This window comes from Perna viridis, chromosome 15, assembly GCF_037379345.1.
Source record: "Perna viridis isolate PV_CMFRI_1.1 ecotype Kerala chromosome 15, ASM3737934v1, whole genome shotgun sequence".
NCBI lineage: Eukaryota > Metazoa > Mollusca > Bivalvia > Mytilida > Mytilidae > Perna > Perna viridis.
In genome coordinates this window covers 15256007-15276922 of record NC_142459.1, presented here as the reverse complement: position 1 = coordinate 15276922, position 20916 = coordinate 15256007, and the positions used below count along the sequence as shown (strand labels likewise).

At 32.2% G+C, this 20916-nt stretch overlaps 1 protein-coding gene and 1 long non-coding RNA gene across 3 annotated transcripts; one reads left to right on the top strand and one right to left on the bottom strand.

Annotated features, from left to right (window-relative positions):
- Nucleotides 1–6390: 6390 nt before the first annotated feature.
- LOC148597108 (uncharacterized) lies at nt 6391–17366 on the bottom strand. Of its 2 annotated transcripts, none has more exons than XM_088563123.1 (2): nt 17261–17366; nt 6391–12845 (listed from the first exon to the last, which is right to left on the bottom strand). In XM_088563123.1, the coding sequence occupies exon 2, from the start codon at nt 12839–12841 to the stop codon at nt 11324–11326; it is 1518 nt and encodes a 505-aa protein (XP_088419249.1). In that variant the 5' UTR covers nt 12842–12845; nt 17261–17366; the 3' UTR covers nt 6391–11323. The 2 variants fall into 2 exon arrangements, with proteins under 2 accessions (XP_088419249.1, XP_088419250.1); XM_088563124.1 differs by lacking the exon at nt 17261–17366 and adding an exon at nt 13920–14138.
- Nucleotides 17367–17440: 74 nt separating this feature from the next.
- LOC148597107 (uncharacterized) lies at nt 17441–20375 on the top strand. Its single transcript, XR_015918944.1, has 3 exons — nt 17441–18179; nt 19455–19546; nt 20126–20375. It is a non-coding gene; the product is annotated as an uncharacterized LOC148597107 (long non-coding RNA).
- Nucleotides 20376–20916: the final 541 nt, after the last annotated feature.

Genomic DNA, 20916 nt, shown 5'->3' with positions numbered 1-20916 from the left:
ACCAAAATTACAGGCCTTAGAATTAGCAATTTCTTTTAAATCAACAGTTTTCATGGCTTGTTTTCTCAAAACTCTCAGATATTGAGGTGATGTTTGGTATGTGTGTTTACAATTTATCATGATAAATTACAGATCAAGTTTATGTTATGTTGAGATTTTATATGAACTAAGGCCCCTGAACGTTCTTTTCTTTTCAAATACTTTTATGGTCGTCATCATGAACTCGTGGATCGTTATGGTGTATTCATCTGCTCCATGAAAACTGATTTATTCAACGGGTTATAGTTTTCCTTTCCTCGTTTGTCTACCCCGGACTTTTATGAGCAACTCGGCGGGCGTTTCTATAAAAGCAGAGTACACTTACCCTACCGGTGCACCTGGTCCATGCTCCCAGTTTTTAGTGTAGTCTGAGTTGCTCATTTGCTTTTGTTACTTTGTGTGTATGATTTTAGTTACTTTATGTTCTTTGTTGTGTATGTCTGTTTTCCATGTCTGGTCTTTGTCCCTGGATTACATTCTTTTGATTACTACTATAACCTTAGTTCCCTTGATTACTCTATAATTTGAGAGTCATATTTGTGGAGGTGTGGGGTGTATTAGCGCACTCACTAAGGTTCTTTATATTAAAAAGTGTCTGTTATAGACAGGTATTCAGGTTATTCAGATTCAGTTAAGACAGGTTTAAGTGTTCTGTTTTAGATGTAAAACTCAAAGTTTCAACGTAATTTATTAGTGTTCTATGCTAAATATTAAGGTCATTAGTTCACTGATAACAGTGTTTAGTATTAGATATTAAGGTCATTCGTTCACTTGTTACAGATTTTATGCATGGAAGTACAGCGTTCTTATTCTTGTTCTTCTTTTTCAGGACATTTGTATCTTTAGTGGCGTTGAAGAATTTGTCACATGGAATCAACGTCTGCTTTCATCTCAATTGTTCCATGTTCATCTTGACTGTGTATATATCATCTTCCAGTACTATGTGCATGGGGCTGTTTGAGATTATGGCAATTTATCATCATCGGTATATTCAGCAACTTAAGACCTACCATAGAATTTCTTCTCTTCAATCTTCCAGAATGGATTTCGACTCACCCTTTCTACAGACAAACGTAAGACCAGATTGACCTTTTGAGTATTCTAAAATATATTTAGACCCTCTTTTTTAAGACCAGCCAAACCTTTTTTTAGAATAGTCGTACGCTCTTTTTTTTAGACCAGCCTAACCTTTTTATTTCAGGACCAGCCTAACCCTCCTTTTTTTTAACACCAGCCTTACCCTCCTTTTTTTAAGACCAGTCTAACCCTCTTTTTTTAGACCAGCCTAACCCTCTTCTTTAAGAAAAGCCTAGCCCTTTTTTTCTAGTAACTAAATATGCTGATTAATTTGGTTTGAATTGACAATGATTCAATTAAAAGTAGTTGACATCTAACCTCTTATCAGTACCTGTTTATTTCTTTGCGTTTACCCGAATAAACCAATCGTCCACTGTCGATATATTCAAATTGCCTATAAATGATTTATTTTTAGTTAAAGACGCCAAGGTGTTAAATATATAAATCCTTGTAGACGCATAATAAACTTTTTGAACTTCAACTAGAAATGAAAACCCTGCGAGATCATACATAGGCATCGTTCATAGAAATGAAATATAAAGAGGTATGCTGAGTAACAATTGGAAGAGCTGTTTTCATAGATTTCATGCAGGCCCTGGCGGATCCACACACTAAGTATTTACAAAAAATGTGGCAGTGGTTCCAAACAAGAAACTTGTATAAAGAAAGAGGTTCCAGGCAGAGAATACACGTCATGTTTCAGGCTATTATGGGCCGCTCATTTTGCCAGTCTTTTAACAAAAGGGTTGTATAACCCCCCGAAACCATCCTGATGTTTCACACATTGTATCGGGTATTTTTACTAAGGTTACCGCCTCGTGACACCAGAAGCCCGGATATGACAAATAAAAATAAAACTTTGCTTAGACGGTGGCATAGGAATTTCGAAATGCATTTCCCGGAAATTATGTCAGCGTGTGTGTGTGTGGGGAGGGGGGGGGGTGATATTGCTTTATAAATAATCAATCTAATGCATGTGTCTCTGGAACTAGGTGCCGAGAAACTAAGCGCTTTTACATGACACAGAGGTGTCTATGCGATAACTTGTAGCACTAGGGCTATAAAGCGTAACAACTGAGAAATGTAGCTAGTTGAGAGGGACATGCATATTAGGACTTGTTTATTTCAATGATGAATGATCTGCGTGGTGAAAACAGATTTGTTCAACGCGTCTTAGTTTTTCAACCTCTTATGTCTACTTTTATGAGCAACTCAAAGGTATGTTGATATTTTTATGAGAGTTAAAATAAAGGGTGCCCATCATAATGAAACCCCTGCAGCACCATCTGTACTCATGTAAAATTTACTATGAGCCTTATAAATAGCTAAATTTAATATGGAAAGTAATGGAGACATGAAATGGTGGTATTACGTCTTGTAGTTCAATTACAATATGCAATATTTCAAAAAGTTTGTGTTCATTTATCAAGGTGTTTTATGTAAACCGGCATCAAACCCGAATATGACGCAAACTAGTGCACTGCAACGATGCATCGTGAATTTTGGTGTGTGCGTTTATTTAAATGCCCGTCGTAATCAGAATGATTAATTTAAAAATAAATCAAAGATATCAATATGATAATAACCATTTAGAATAATAAGTTTGTCAGTGTTAAGATACGTTTGAATTCTTTCTCCAAACTTTTCTTTTATACCATATTTTTGAAATTTTACGATTGTCTGAGGCGTAAAAATTCAAACGATCGATATAAATTGATGCAGTACATGAGTACTTTGATTTGATGTGAAGTGAAAACTTCCTTGAATTACCTCCCTTAGACCATTTTTTAGCTTCTTTCAAATTCGCTTTTTATATTAAAAATGATATTCGAAGACTTCTTTTACAACCCAAGGAAAACTTAAGTCCAACACTGTATCCAGGTTAGGCACTGAATCTGTTTTAATACTATAGGAAAAGGGGATGGGGGCGGATAATTTGGAGAAAATTAATTTTCCAAATTTTAGCCATATTTTCTCTTCTTTGTTCCCAAGCATTGACAGAAAATTATGAATCAATATTTCCCTATTACTTTACAATGAAAATTTACAAATATTAAAACATGGCCTTGTTAATTGCCCTTCTTTTTCAACCCGAGATCTTGATATCGGTAGGTCAAAGACGATATTAATCAAAGGCTGACAAGAAGTGCAATATTAAAATGGCTGTACATATTCTGTTTATCACATACATTTTTTTACCAGTAATGGATCATTTATCATTTTTTCTTTTTTTTGGACAGAAAATCATAAAAGACTAGCAGATAAATGATGTGGTGTGTTCTATTATGTTACTGCATTTGACTTGTCTCTGTGTTTATAACAGAATCACGCTTCATTATGACAGGTGATTATTGTTTATCACCAATGCAGCATAAAACGAAGAAAGAAGAAGTGCGTAGAATAAAAAAAATGATTTTTGTCTGAACGAGGTATAAAAAGTAGCTAAAAAAATTTAAAAAAAAATGCTTTAGTTTATTTCCTGGCGACAAAAAGATTCGGAAATTGGAGGTATAAGGGTACCTGAAAATCATAGGTTGGTTGATTAGTGGGTGATGCAAGGGGGTTATTTCAGCTCACGTGCTATAGGTCCATGTGGGGTATAAGGGTTAGAACTCCACCTTTTTTTTTAAATTTTGATAATTTTGTCTTCTTAGTCTAATAGATTTCCCTTTAATCTGTTCCTTGTACCAATTGTTAGGCACAAAACATTTTTGTTTTGAGGGGGAGACTTGGTTTGTTACGAAAAAAATAAGATTACTCCAAATTTTTAGCCAAAAGTATTTTGCTCAGTGATTGATTGAAAAAAATATTAATACTGTTTAATATTTCCACCATCCCTTTACAATACAGATATTCAAATACAATTTTTAACTACGACTGCTGCTGAAAAAAAAGAAATACTTTTCGTGTCTGAGCAAAAACTCAACATTAAATCCGAGCCCCCTTCAAAAAGAAAATGGTCTGTGTCTTACTTTCATATCAAGCCAAAGAAATGCTTCGCAGGGCAATACTTGATTAGAATGCAGAGGTCTAATCATGAACAGTTGGGCCAAAATTTTACACGCTTTCCAAGCTTGATACAGATCTCAATTTTAATAGCAATTACACAGGAAAAGAACTTGACCACAAAGTCCCTGTTTGGCCTTTTATTGCTCAATAAATAATCAATCAAAGCCTTTCTTTCCAGGATAGGTATGTCACCTTGAGGTTCATTTATAAGATTCATTCATCTTTACTCAAACTATTGTCTGCAAAACAGGAACATGTTTGTTTCTGATCCTTCATTCGTAATCAGTTCAAGTTGAAACCCCTAAAATCAATCCCATGCTTTCTTTAGTGGTTTAATTTCATGAAAATCAATACACTCAATATATACTAACATGAAATATCTAAAGACAACAATAACAAAACTGACGACAGCATGATACCATTATTCCACCGCAGTCAATGATGATGAAACTGACTATAGCATGATACCATTATTCAACCGCAGACAACAATGACGAAACTAACCACAGCACGATACCATTATTCAACCGTAGACAACAATGACGAAACTAACCACAGCATGATACCATTATTCCACTGCCGACAACAATGATGAAACTAAGACAGCATGATACCATTAATCCACTACAGACGACAATGACGATCTGACGACAAGATGATACCATAATTCAACCGCAGACGACAATGACGACACTGATGAGAGCGTAGTACCATTATTCCACCACAGACAACAATGACGAAAGTGACTGTAGCATGATAGCATTATTTCACTGGCTGTACTTGTGTAATTGATACAAAAGCTGGTGTCCGCGATTGTTTAATGGTGAATTAATAGGATGTTACACCATAAAAAACCAATCAATTAATAAAACAACAAATAAAGCCTTGAGATAAGAAACCAGTACAGTAAATACAAAATCCGAAAATGAGAGAGTACATCGAAAAGGAAATTGTCGTAGACGACAATGACGAAACTGAAGACATCATGATCCCATCAATCGACGACAGACGACAATGATGAATTGATGAAAGCATGATACAATTATACCGTCGGAGACAACAATAATGAAACTGACGACAGCATGTTGCAATTATTTCACCACAGCCAACCATAACGAAACTAACTATAGCATGATACCATTATTCCACTACAGAAAACAATGACGAAACTGAAGACAGCACGATACCATTATTCCACTACAGACGACAAGGATGAACTGATGACAAGCATGATACCATTACTCCACCGCAGACGACATTGACGACACTGATGAGAGCGTAGTACCATTATTCCACCACAGACAACAATGACGAAACTGACCACAGCTTAAACCATTATTCCACCACAGACAACAATGATGAAACTGACGACATCATGATACCATTATTCCACTGCAGACGACAATGACGACAGCATGATACCATTAGTCCATCGCAGGCAACAAAGACGAAACTGACGACAGCATGATACCATTAGTCCATCGCAGGCAACAAAGACGAAACTGACGACAGCATGATACCATTAGTCCACAGCAGTCAACAATGAAGAAACTGACGATAGCATGATACCATTATTCCACCGCAGACAACAATGACAACAACATGATACCATTAGTCCACTGCAGTCAACAATAAAGAAACTGACGATAGCATGATACCATTATTCCACCGCGGACAACAATGACAAAACTGACGAAAGCGAGATACAATTATTTCATCGCAGTCAACAATGATGAAACTGACTGTAGCATGATACCATTATTCCACCACAGACGAAAATAAAGAAACTGACGACATTATGATACTATTATTCGACGGCAGACGACAATGACGAACTGACGACAGCGTGATACCATTATTCCACCGCAGTTAATTATCTATTTCAAACTTTTCTTGTTTAAAATGTTAATTAATACTAGTGAAATCGACTGGAACCCTCTTAAATAAGGCCTCCATCATGGATGTCCTTAGTAGATACCTTCTGGAAGGTATGACCTCTTTAGCAGATACAATCAGGAAGACGTGAAACATATCATCATCAGATGGTAGCGATAAATTGGACACATCTTGAGAAATCATCAACAAGACCACACTTTAACAGCCCTTCCATGGACACTAGAGTTACAGCCAAGCATAGATTACATGGTGTCATACCATTGTGTTTGAAATGCGCAAAATTAACCCCATCATGGGAATATCTTCAGAAAATGGCCAGAGACAGGCCAGTACATTAAAACTAGCCCTTAAGGGCAAACAAAAAAGAGATTTTCGTAATATATGTTTTATTTTTTTTTACACCAGCAGTCTGAATACTATTACAAGACAATTTACACAAAAAATCTCAAATGTGCTTGTATTAGAAGTAAATTCTGGATACTTGACACAATTCAGGAACAATAACTCTTCTCTTCTAAAGTTGAATAAAATCAGACTTATTATGGAGGACTGCAATGGCTTTATAATGTTTCACAGTAATTTTGAATTGAAAGCATATTTAACAGCATAAGTTCCCACTATATAAAAACAACTTGATGATTCAAACTCGTATATTCTCAGAAACAAAATCTAACTAATTAATATTATTGGACTGGATCTGTATTGAAACTAAATAATTAAATAAGTTTTAAATCAGGTAAAATGCATGTCCATAGCCCACAAATATGAAAAAATAATTTTACTCAAGGATACTTTCTGTATTTGAAAAGATTATACTTTGATCTCTACATCAATAGATTTGTTTAGAATATTTTTTTAAGAAAATGTAAGAAACAATAAATTTTTGACAGAATTAGCTGCCCTTGAAATGTTCATTTTGTGTGCATTTCATTAAGATTATAAATCACCTTACCAAAATGCTTTGCTTTTCAAGTGCACTGTGATGTGGTGTTAAAATAAAAAAAACAAGTAATATTGACATATATTTGTTTTGCCTCATAACAATTTTTTTCAATTTAGCCAATTACCAATAATGTTTTTAAATTTGGAATTATCTACAACTGAATGAATAATTACAAATGAACACTACATGTACATGTATTTTATAAGTGTTATTAATTCAACATGCTGAAGTGCAAGTTCAAACAAATAATCAAGACACAATGTATAATACATGAAAAACCTTTCATAGCTTAATTCTACATAAACAGAAGTTCTCACTAGAGAAAATAATTCCATCTTAAAAAAAAGAATCCAAATAGTCTGCCTTTCATGCGATAATCCATATTGGCAGAGCACATAATTAAAGACTCCGTGAATCGACAAAGCCTCTTGAACGAGTCCATGTTGACAGCGTCCTGAAGATGAATATATATTCCACAGAATGTATTGGAATGTGTCACTTCTTTGATGGACATAAAATATTAGGTTTGTCATTAATATCCATATTGATCATGACATATGTTGGATTCGCCCATTATCGGAAAATCCACATTCACTAAGTGTTTAAAACCAACTTCCACCATGCCTTGGCCATCTACATGTAGATACACGAATATTGTTCTTAGTGTTTCAGAAGATAAATTATAAATCATTCTACCGTTCAATGTACATGTACATGTAATTCCATATGGTTAGGCCTCATTAGTTCTAAAATAAAAACTGGGTTTATTCATCTCAGGGAAAATCCTAACTGACCTTTTTAACAAGTCACTTGATATTTGCTATTCAATTGTCAGACTTTGGTTTGGTGGAATTGAACTATGAATAATTGATGTAAACATACTTACAGTGGATACCCAGGGGGTTCATGGGGTGATGGAAAATTTGTGTTACATATATCTTCATTAAAAATATCCAATGAGCAAATACTGACCTGAGTGCCCTTTCGGGACCCCCTTTTTAAATTTCTCAATCCAACCCTGTAAGTACATACACAAGAAAATGAAACACACACACATATATATATATATATTTATACAAAAAAAAAAAAAAAAAAAAAAAAAAAAAAAAAAAAAAAAAAAAAAAATCAAACAAAATAAAAAAAATAAACAAATATTGTAAATGAATGAATGTGCATTCTATTCATGCCATGTACATTTATATATTGATAAAAATTACATTTAAACATAGATGATGTACTGTACACATGGTAAGTATTGAAGAAATCTCCATGCATTTACAATTAGTGAAAATGCATGTGATTTCCAGTTTATTTACTTTAAGTCAAAAATATTTCAAATTTCAAGAATAAAAAATGAGTATACATGTAACTTCAGAAGGATTTATAAATGTACAGTACATGAAGAAATGTATTTAATTTTTTTAAATGAAATTTGACATGAATATACATGTACAAGGATATCAGTTGTCAAAGTTGAAGGTGAAATGTCTTGTATAACAATTCAAATCCTGGATAAAAATAAAAATAAAGTATAATACATGTTTTTACATACTACTTCTTTTACAGTTTCATTTTAATATTTGAAAGTATTGTTTTTTAAGAGTCATTAAAAGGATGCATACATGTACATGCATTCATAATATTTATAACTACAATAAGTTATAACTATTTGTTTACAGTGCCTAAAATATTCATTGTTTTAAAGAGACTTTTAAAAGAATATACATGTATATATATATATATATATGATATTCATGACAAATAACAAATAAATATTTTTTAAATCATTTGAGTACGACTAAATCAAAGATAGAAACATGAAAATGATAAATACAACTATAAACAGGTACAAAAACAATGAAGTGAACAGATTTTCACTGATGACACATCTAGATACATGTACATGTATTAGAAAAAAAAAACTTGATGAAGACCATGACTTATTAATAAAGAAATATAAAATAATTTCCAAAAAATCAATTATTTTACTAAATAAACTAATTTAGTATCATTTCTTTTAAAGATTTTTTATTACGTTAATTACAAAATGTATTACATTTATGTAAATAAAAAAGTAAAAATGTATTAAAGATAATTAAGTCAGTAAATTAAAACATTGTTCTTAGATAAAAAGAGAAAAATTTCTGATATTTTTATGAAGATTTCTGATTAATTAAATCATTATAGATTAAACATATTTTATTTATCTCTAAATCTGAATTTGTTTAATAAATTAATATTGTCTCAGTCCATCAAGAGAAAAAAAACACTAAATCATTATAAATGCACCATTCAAACTACATGTACATGTTATAATCTTATTAGTCATAAAAATACAAACTGGCATTGTTCCTCACATGAATCATACATTAGATTTGAACCAATTATAAAATACAGGTATAGGTGTTAACATAATTACAGTGGTGGGTGCAGGGTGTAATCCCCCTTTGAATAATTTTTAATTTTTACAACCTATGGACCTTATTGAGCAAATAATAACCTGGCACCCCTCCCCTTTTTCATAATTTCTCCATCCACCCCGTTAGTGCTAAATATATAAAATCAAATACACATACATGTACATATATATATTTACAACAACTGACTTAAAAATCAACATTTTATACATGTAGCTGTACATGTACCTACATGTGAATCTATAAATTGAAGATATTTCTATTTATCATTGCATTTGCAAGTACATGTAATCACTGTTGTGGTTAATTTAATGTCCTTAGTAGTATCTTTCAATAATATACATGTAATTAATATTTCAAGAAAAAAACACAATAACAGTTATGAAATAAATCAAACTTTTAAAAAAAATATGTTCATTTTAGTTGAAGCAATGAAGACTTATAAGGATATCACATGTTGCCAAAAAAATTATATTAAATTAATTCAAATCATGACTAAAAAATGCTACATGTACATTACATGACTGTACTTTCTTTAATTATTGTTTTAAAGAAATTTATTTTTAAAGGCCTACATGTAAATACTGGGTATGAATAAATCACTTATACATGTACATGTACTTATCTTTTACCACATTCATATCTTGATGTGGTACATGTATGGTGTTAGATATTTACACAAAGTAATACTAATATTAAAATTTTTGATTTTAATTATTTTCAGTTTTCAAAGGAGAACATTTCATATATTTAGAAACATGAAAATGCAAATATATACAACAAAAGGCATTATTTTCAATGATGACACATCTACATGTAAATACATGTACATGTATTTGACAATCTTGATGAAGACCAACTCTGATTGATAAAAAAATATAAATTAAATTTATGAAATATATATATGAAATTTCTGTACTATTTGAAACATTTTTTAATAAGTTAATAATTATCATATTTTTGTAAATCTTATGCCAAGATAAAAGTAGAAAGTTCTGTCAAATATTGTTAAGATTTTTGAAAATGAAGTCCAAAAATTAAATCATGTATCTTTTCTTTTTATCAAGTTAATTATCATATGAACAAATATGTTTATTTATGTCTGACAATTAAGAAAAAGGTGGAAATGTCTGATATTATTAAAATTACTTTTTCTGCTCTTTACCTTTAGTAAAAGAAGAAAGCAGAAGTTCCGAATAAAAATGCTACAACTGGTACTTCATATGAGACTTACCACATAAAGTATTGAATCAGCAGGGAACCAGAAATATGGCGGGAAATCATGGTATTTCAGCTCCTCAATTGTGAGGTAATAGGGAACATCTCAAAATATCCATAGAAACAAGATGGCTGATAAACAATACGTTCAGTGCAAAACTCTCGTAGGAAAAATAAATTTCGAATTTTTTTTAATCTTAGAGGTAAGGACGAGAAATAATTGTATGAAAATTGTAGTACTGAACGACATAAATAAAATGGCAAATTTCTTAAAGGAACTTATGAGTAACTTAAAAGATAATTAAAAAAAAACTGCAAACTGGCCGAGGTGAATTCGAGTATACATGTCATGTATGACTATCTTGATGAAGACCAAAACTGACTGATAAAAAAAAAGGAAATAATTTTCTTTTTTTAAAATCATTCATTTAACACTGTACTCAATATGCAATTTCTGTACTTTTTGAAAATTTTTTTTAATAAGAAATGAAGCCCCAAAAAATAAAAGGTATTTCTTTTCTTTTAATCTAGTTAATTATCACATGAACAAATGTTTGTTTATTTATGTCTGACAATTAAGAAAAAAAGGTAGAAATGTCTGATATTATTAAAATTTATTAAGATAAACAAAGCCTACATGTAAAAAATAAAACATGTTTTCTTACCTTGAAATCGAATTAATCTCAATAATTTGTTTATCTCAGTTTTGATTCTCCATCAAAAGTCAATATACAGTAAATATCCTGACCACCTTGTCATCAACAACAGTGAGGAGATGGGTCACTTTATCATAATGTACACACCGAGGGCGACACAACCCATCACCTCCACTGACTACAACTTCATGTTTATCTCCATCCCTTGAAATCAGTAATAAATTATGTTTGATAAAATCACACACAAAAACATTCTGGTGTTCATCCATTGATATTCCAAGAGGCCCTGACATTGTATTGTGATCCTTGAATGTAAAGATAACTCTGAGATCAGAATCTAGGACAGTAACTGTGTTGTTGTTGTTGGGCTTGAATATGTTGAGAGGACAGGTATAACATATTCTGTTGCCATCTGTGTCTATATATGAACCACTAACAGTCTGGTCATCATGGAGTTTGTCTATTTTTTCTGTATCTATATTAATTTTTTGGATTCCTACCTGAGGTACACAGAAGTATAAATGTCCATCACTATGTGTAATTCCACTGACTGGACTCTTTATCTGAAGTGTTTTAATGATTTTACTCCTGTCTACATCTATGATGGAGATTGTTTTATGGTGAGGATTAGAAACAGCAACATGGTTCTCATTGATGACTGTTACACCATCTACTGCTCCTCCATTAAATCTGACTGATGATTTGTGTTGACCATTACTGTGTAGTATGTTTACTACACCATTGTTATAATCAGTCAACACCAGGAGTCCATTAGGCAGCGTACAACAACCACCACACCAACCTAGACGTGCTGTAAACTGTTGTTTAAGTGTCAGTTGTCTGGGGAATCTTGTCTTCACCTCTGCCTGACCTATGTTTGGTTTGTTTATGTTTATGGATGTTGTATTTTTTTCTTTTGATACTTTAATGTCACACAGAGTTTTTATTCCAAAAATTGTGTCGTCTGCTGTGATGTTTTCATTCATTTCTATGTCTATATTATCCATGACTCCATTTTCAGATAATTTGTGTAAGATTTCTTCTGATTCTTGGACTTCTCTCTCCATTTGTTTTGTTGCAATGAATGTTTCGAAATTTGAAGCGTGGTTCTTAATGAGTTCCTCCTGTTCCAATAATTCACCAAGTTTTCTTTTATTTGATTCCAGGATTTTTGTGGTGGCTTTGATTTCATTTATATTTTCATTTACAACTGACTCTAACTCTGATAGTGTTTTGTTTTCTAGTTTCTTTATTTGATCAATAAGATTTTCTGTTTTTTCTTTCACCTCAGTTGATAGTTTTTCCTTCTTTTTTTGTAGTTTTTTCACATTTTCTTCCCTATCAATGATTGCATTCAAGACAGCTTCATGATTTGTTTTTATATTGGTCCATAAATCCTCGAAAACTGCAGATGATTTTACGTTACGGATGACATCTTCTATATCTGAAGTGTCTTTACACTTTTTATGGGACTCCAGTCGACATTTTTGACAAATAACAGAGTCATGAGACCTACAATAATATTGATATCTTTGCTTGTGTTCTGCACAGTCGAGTTGAATTTTTTTGTCGATGAATGATGCCATTTTTCTGCAATATAAAGAGAAAACTATTAATTTCAATTTTAGTCCAGGAGACAATTATCTTAAAATCAATTATATATAGCTTAGTATAATCACTTTTTGGGATTTAGCATTGGTTCTATTTTTTTGTTTTGACGGTGGTAGTCAAAGCAAAAAAAATTCTCCAGGGTGAAATCCCAAAATGGATAAGGCTTGTTACAAAATGTATTTTTATTGATTTTTGAATGAGTTTAGACCTTTCATACAGGTTAAAATCAGTTACATACATCTGTGCTGCGAAACGTAGCTTGAACTATTATTTCGTGATTTGGCACTGAGGATATTTTTTTTCTTTTGACAGTTTACCATTTTTTTATTGACTTTAAAATAAGTTTATATAAACCTTTCAACTTTCAACTACCCTGGACTTTTTATGAGCAACTCGGTGTTTCAAGAAAAGCAGAGGACACTAAACCTACTTTGTATGTATTATTTTAGTGACATGTACTACATGTTCTTTTTTATGTCTGTTTTCTATGTATTATCTTTCTCACTGGATTACTTTCTTTTGATTTCTGCTAGAACCTTGGTTCCCTTGATTACTATTCATACAGTGGGTCAAAATACTAAGCCTCTTGACCTGACTTAGCAGATACGTTCATCAGTTGTTTGAATTGTAGCGAAAAATAGCAATATTTGACTCTTTTTTGCTATTTGTCACTTATATTCAAACGACTGTGCGTACATGTATATTAAGCCCTTGTTTTCCGTTAAAAAAATCCAAAGTTGTGATTACAAAGGCTAAAACTACTCCAGCAATGCTGGATTTGGCAAGCTATTTTATGACTTGGTGCCATCCTAAGAGTTGGGGTATGGGGGAACGGAATTCCAACTTATAACGTTGTAGGAGTAAGGTTAAACCTCTCTGGAATCTCAAATTTAAGTACTTGCATGTGTCATCCCTTTTGGGATCGGTGGTGGTCAAAACTCCTGCACCGAATCACAAAAGGAATTGCTGTCATGTCTTAATTTGGCACAACCGTATACATCAAGTTTGAAAATCAACACAGTTATTGAGGGACAATATGTTTGTATGACTTACAGACATGCAACACCGTCAAGGATTTAAATTAGCGGTGGTCCTGCACCTTTCAGACAGACGCGGAGTTTCTGTTTCAATGATGACGTAAGTCTGCGGGTCTTACTAATTGGCGACAAGAAGTGACAAAAAGCGACAAGAAACAACAAGTGGAATAGCGCAAAGAAATTTTTGTTTTTATTTAAACAGAGACATACCGTTGTTTATTCATGTGTTTGATTTAAAGCAAAAAAATAAAAAAAAAATAAAAAAACATAGGAAAATATTGTTTTTAATATCCAGGACAAGAATATTTCCATTCTCTCATTTTTTAGATTAAGGCATATTGCTCAACTTGGTATTATTTTTTGCAGTTTTCATATCTTTCTAGATAATAACCCATTTTATCATATATTTTGAACTAATTTCTTTTATAACAATGCATTTTGCTATGTTTTTTTTCCATTAAAGAAAAAAAATCACCTTTTCTTTTAATCATACCATTGAATATTGTTTCCAAATAATTTCCTGTTTGTTATTTCACATAAAACATGTTTCCATACTTTCATCAATTTGAAAATACATCAAATCAAATCTAATATATATAGATATAGTTTCTTTATGAATTGTAGTAACTAATTTATTCAAACTGTTCATTGGTCAAATTGAGAAAAGATTTTTTTTATTTTAAATTTGTATCAGTTGACTTCCGTTTTTTTTTTTCTAAATTTTCCTAAAAATAATTAACTCATTTTTTTTTCAATAATTATCTCATTTTTGTCCTATGTTACTTTATTTTGCCTTTAAATGAAAACAAAATGTCGCTTTAATTTCTCAAATTCTTGACCTTTCTTATTCCCATTTGACACTAATTAACTATAAATTTCTATAGGAAACATTTTGTTATAGTTTGCTAAACAATGTGACATTGAGTCACGGTAAGATAGCTACTTGTTGCAGTTTGTGTTAAAGCTTCCTGGTTCAATCATAATACAGAGTATCAGAAGTACCTGTAAAGTCCGAAACAAACTCAATATAATATCAAACGAAATAAAGAACGAAATCGAAAGAAATGAAATATATATATATATATAACAGAACCACTCAAATCAGATCCATTAATTTAATATAGAAATTGAAACATGTCCCAATAATCATTATAATTAATAGGATTTTAGGCTATGCCAATGATGGACGGAGCACTTGTGCAATCGTCTACTCCCGTCAGAATATTTTAGCCATTCATAGTTCTGGTCTTACATTCTACATACATGTATATAGGTCGCTGACTGGTCTTCCATTCTACATACATGTATATAGGTCGCTGACGCTTCGTTAAAACAATTAATTTTGTTTTGGGTTGGAAGGAAAAACTATTTGAAAATAATATACGTTGTGAAGTGGCTCAGATAAACGTAACATAAGAATAATGAATAAGTTAACAATAGCCACATTTAAAGGTAAAAAGGGAACTACATACGAATATATTCAAGTTACCTTTTCATTTTTAAACGCATAATAAACCATTTGATGTTTAACTAGAAATGAAAACCCATCGAGATTGTAAATAGTATTCAATCATAGAAAAGGAATAATAAAAGGAATGCCGAGTACTAATTGGGAAAACTGTCTTATGCAGGCCTTGAGGCAGTGGTTCCAGTCAAAAAACATTATAAAGAAAGGGATGCTATGCTTTTATTTGCCGCTCATCGTTTGACCATTTTTGTTACAAAAAGGTACCATAACCCCCAAAACCATCCTGACGTATCATCCACTGTATCATAAATATATTTTTATTACGGTTACCGCCTCATGACAACGGGAGCTACGAAATGGCAAATAAAAATGAAACTTTGCATAGACGATGGCATATGAATTTCGATAATGCACTTCTTGGGAATTGTGCCATTTTTTTTGTCTGGTATTATTGCTTTTTGCAATATTAATCATTCTATTTTGCTATTTTGGCCATGATTGGTGAAATCATATCACAGGAGCTTGCTCCCACTATCAAATATGCAGCCCGACTCTATATATTAAGAAGTATTTGGTGGTGATACCTGTGTTTATTTATTAGGTTGTTTGCAGGGCAGTAATAAGTAATAAATATATTTGATTTTATTCGGGGGGGGGTGGATGAGTTGAAGCGAGTTACCCCAAAATCTGGGATTCCCGTTTTCTTGTTATATACTATTCGGACTGCATATTTGGGAGTAGAACCAAGCCCCTGTGATAGTATTATAATACTTTATCGTTTATGTTAATGTACGTGTCTCTGGACTAAGTGCCCAGGAACTAAGCGCTTTCACATGACACATAGGTGTCTATGAAACAACTTGTAGCACTTGAGCTATGAACCTTATCAACTGAGAAATGAAGATAGTTGAGTGTAACACGTTTCTAAGGATATGATTTATTTCAATGATTTGTGGCTTAAGGAGGTAGAGCTGGGGTAAGGGACGCCTCTTGAAATCAGTGATATGGTTACATCATATTCGATTTCACCAAAGCATATAACGCTTTCATTTGAAACATAATGAAATCAGTCCAAGTCATTTGATGCTTACATGAGATTGATGTAAAATGCTGAATATGAACGTTATAATGATTTGTAAGAGTTATGTCCTTTACCCTATGTCTACCTCCTTAAATTTGAATTATTTAACAGACAGTTTTGACCTGGAGGTTGATAAACTGAATTTCGACCTGAAAATTTAAAAACTGGGAATGGTCAACTAGTAGTTTGTAGTTCAATTATGGGCTATATCGGAGTGTTCCATGTAAACATATATCGAACCCGAACATTACGCAAACTGGCACGCTACTATGATGCATTATAATGTATTTTGGTGTGTGTTTTTAAATGTCCTTCATAATCAGAATGGTGAATTTAAGAAAAATAAAACGATGAGTTTAATATTAACCATTTATAATAATAAGCTTATAATAAGCTTATGTTAAGATACGTTTGAATTCGATTCCCGTACTTTCCTTTTATTCCATATTTTTGGAATACGACGAATATTTGAGGCGCTAAGACGATTGATATAAATTGATTCAGTACATGAGTACTTTGATTCTACAGCATGAATCACCTCTACCATTGGCAGTGTCTGAATTCTACGTGAATTGGTACTTGAATATACATGTATTAATACTTGTTATATATGGATTTGTGTACATTGTATTGAGGCAGACCTCATTCTGTTTCGATATTTCAAAAAAAAAAAAAAACAGACTAGTCTTAGTCTTAAAGTTTGACCCTTGACATATTTATCAACCATTATGAAATAATAAAGCACGGACAATACAAGAATATGGTACAATGAACTGAAGTAAAAGCTGAATGGAAAAGTAAATCTTACTCTTTACTGGTCAGTATTCCCAATTAGCACGAAGTTAACTTATTTGAACGTCAGAGAGGAAAACGTCCTGTTAATTTAGTACGGAATGTTATCTTTTTACTTCCTGGTATAACCACAGATTACACACGATTAGTTATGGAAGCTCATAGGGTACACCCGATTCCTAGTTGTTTTTTTTTTTTTTTTTCAAAATAAGTCAGAATAATTGGTTAAAACTTGTCTTGTCGACATTTCAAAGGTCAGAATGTTGTTTTATAAACAAACATGTCGACTTTTATCATCATATATTTCTCGACTTTTTCCCTAGTTCAAATGATCGAAGTGTGTACATTATACATGTATCATGGCGGCTTGTGTTTGTTTACTTTGTAAACCACATGTCCACATGTTTTATTTCAATACAAAATTACACATGCGCAATCACGAATGTCGAACGCCTGTCAGATTGTTATTTACATCGGCTAGTTCTACATCCCATCAACAAATAATTTGCTGAAAGATAATTTATTTGAACAAAATACATCTTACCAAGCCAATATAATATTATTTCCAAAGAAAACACAATATTAATGCTACAGACGTATACTTTTCTCCCACAGGCGTATTTTAACCTGACAGGCGTATGCAGTCGTATTTAAGTAGGACCGGAAATATCTGCCAATCAAAATCGAGCTACATAAAGGACTTCGTCGACAATAAAATGATATTTTTTTTAATTTTATACTTCACTTGAGAAATAATTTCTTAAAATCACGTTTTTTAATTTAATCATTCAACGAAATACTGTTTTCAAACTATTTAAATTCAGTTTCATTTTAAATTTACGATTTTCGTCGTATCTCGAAAATGCCCGTATGAAAATACGATCAACAGCGGAATGCTTGAAATCGAAGTGCAACGGGAAAACAATGATATCTTGGTAGGTATCCGTCGAAGAAGAAGCGAAGTTATATACTAAGAAGAGAAATATACAATATTACCATGATGCTTGAAGCGGAGTTTTGACGGAGGTGTCAACAAATTAAAACTACACACGGTTACTGTACTGTGTACACAGTCACAGCCACAGGTTAATTTATAGCACGCCCGAACTTCGTCAAGTTCATGAAGTTTTTCACAAAATCAAATTCAAATTCTAATATTTGGTAGGCATTGCCTAAACCAGCGAGCACCATGAGCTGTACCATACATGTACCGTCTGTGCGAGATTCGTAAAAAATATTAAAGGACATTACAATGATTTTTTTTTTTGGGGGGGGGGGGGTCGACCCGGATGAAATTTTTTGCTGCTCAAGTTCAGTATTTTTATTAACATTTAAGCAGCGAGCAAAATCAATATTTCTATTTAAAAAACTGCCTTGTGAATATATGGGGAATTTTTTTTTCCAATAAATTAATAACTTGAACATTGCCCCCCCCTCAAAAAAAAATCAAACCCCATACCCCCTTTCCTCTCACTCTCAAAATGGTCAATAACTGTACAGCACTTTGCAATACTTTACATTTTTTATCCCTTAAGGGCATCTCTAGCAGCATCAATTTTAGTTTCAATCTGTACAGATGGCGGAAATATTACAGTTCTGCACGGATAGTGGGAATATTTTACATAAACAAAGTTCAGATGACAGCTGCTAATTCCAAACAGAAAATTATTGCCTTTCCTATCTTGGAAAAGCTATGCTGCGATTTTGATAATATAATCGGAATTATATTTTTTCTGAGGCGGGTTAGGTTCTTGACAACAACAACAACAGTGGAAATACACGTACCGTACGTACATCCACGTGTTTCCAGAAGTTTTTATAAACATACCATTCACTTCTTTAAATAATTTAAACAAATTAGAAAAAAAACTTGAAAACTATCCGAAAAGATGAATTTATTTCTACTGAAACGTAATCTTAACCCATATTTTCTAATTTTTTTGATTGAAGGAAATGACGTATTTACGCCGTAAGGACAGTCTCTTTTTATTACTTCTGGGACATGACTTTTTTTTTCGCTCGCTAATAATTGATTATTATGGACAAATGCATTTTGGCTTCTGAAATATTAAATTGGTGATTTGTAATTTAAGTAACGTAAATTTCTCGACAAATTCTCCATGACAATCAAATACTGAATGGCAGTTTCTCAGTACTTCATTACATACTGAAAACCAACAATTTAATTTCATACATTCATTCTTTTTAAGGGTATGGTTTGCAGTATACAGAAATTGTGATTCTTTTACTTGTAAACATTGAGGTTTTAAGAGTATAACTGTACTAACAAAGATAATCAATGGTGAGTTGCAGACTGTTATTGTCCAGTGTGCTAAATTAATTAGATTACTTAAATAATACTGGTCATTATCAAAACAGGTTAACTAATTATGGAAGTGGTAACGTACATATGTGTGGTATATATTTCATGCATTCTAAAGAAAGATGTTGGCATTTTCCCATGTAAATTCTGGATTGTGATGGGTATACAATACTGAATATTTCTTTAATTACCCTTAAGGTAAAGTGTGCAAATTTAAATAAAATGGTAGTAATTCAGGAATGCCTGTCTGTGCAGTAATATCCTCAATTATGTGATGCACACAACTGGTTTTGAGGTTGTGTAAACTAAAAGAGTATTACATCCTTATAACTTCAAAATACAATAAGTTAGCATTTAATAAGTTTGTGATGTCACTGTCATACACATGTAGAAAAAAAAGATGAAAAATAATTTTCTTTATGTAATCAGTCAATATATTAAATTAAAATGATTTTTATAATACTACCTATGTACATGTACATTATCATTCATGTATCACTGGGCAATCAGGACTTAAACAAGGATACATTGTATATCTAGTCTAATTTTTGATTTCAGGTGAGTCCTTTACAGTTTTGTCAGAAGAATTGAAACCAGATTAATGTCCTTGTATAATGTGGATGCTACTCCATGTGTTTTAAGTTTAATACTGTGATCTAAAACACAAATGTAGATACATGTACTGTAGTATAGTGCTTTGATTGAGAACCTTTGAAATTGTATTAGTTGAGACCCTTGAGCATAAATGTAGATATTTTTCAAACCATTATACATGCTATGTTTCTATTGCAATAAACTTTACAAATTATACTGTACAATTTGATATATGGAGTCTTGTTTAAAAAATTTTAGGGGAAACATTCTAAATCCAGCTTTTCTATTATACTTTAATTGGAAAAAAAAGATTCTTAAGTCCAACTTTCCGATTGTTTTCCTTGTGAAAAAATTTCTAAGTTCCCACTTTCGGAATATTTTCCGATTGAAAAAAATTCCAAGTCCCAACTTTCCGAACATTTTCCGAGTGAAAAAAATTCCAAGTCCATACTTTCCAAACACTTTCTGAAAAAAATGCCTAAGTCCTCACTTTCCAAACTATTTCCGAAATTAAGTACAGATTTTCGAATAATACATTCGGAAATTCCAAAATTAAAGTCGGAATCTCCTGCTACGGGTTAACAAAGTAACAAAAGCAAATGAGCAACTTGGACTCCACTAAAAACTTGGAGCATGGACCTGGTGCACCGGTAGGGTAAGCATCCTCTGCTTTTCTCGAAACATAAAAAAAAATAAAAAGTCCGGTGTAGACGAAAGAGGAAAGGAAAACTTTGACTTTTTTATCTGCATTGCAA

What these genes read in the sequence shown, in the direction of transcription:
- LOC148597108 (XM_088563123.1), bottom strand. Translation starts at nt 12,841, where the DNA reads ATGGCATCATTCATCGACAAAAAAATTCAACTCGACTGTGCAGAACAC.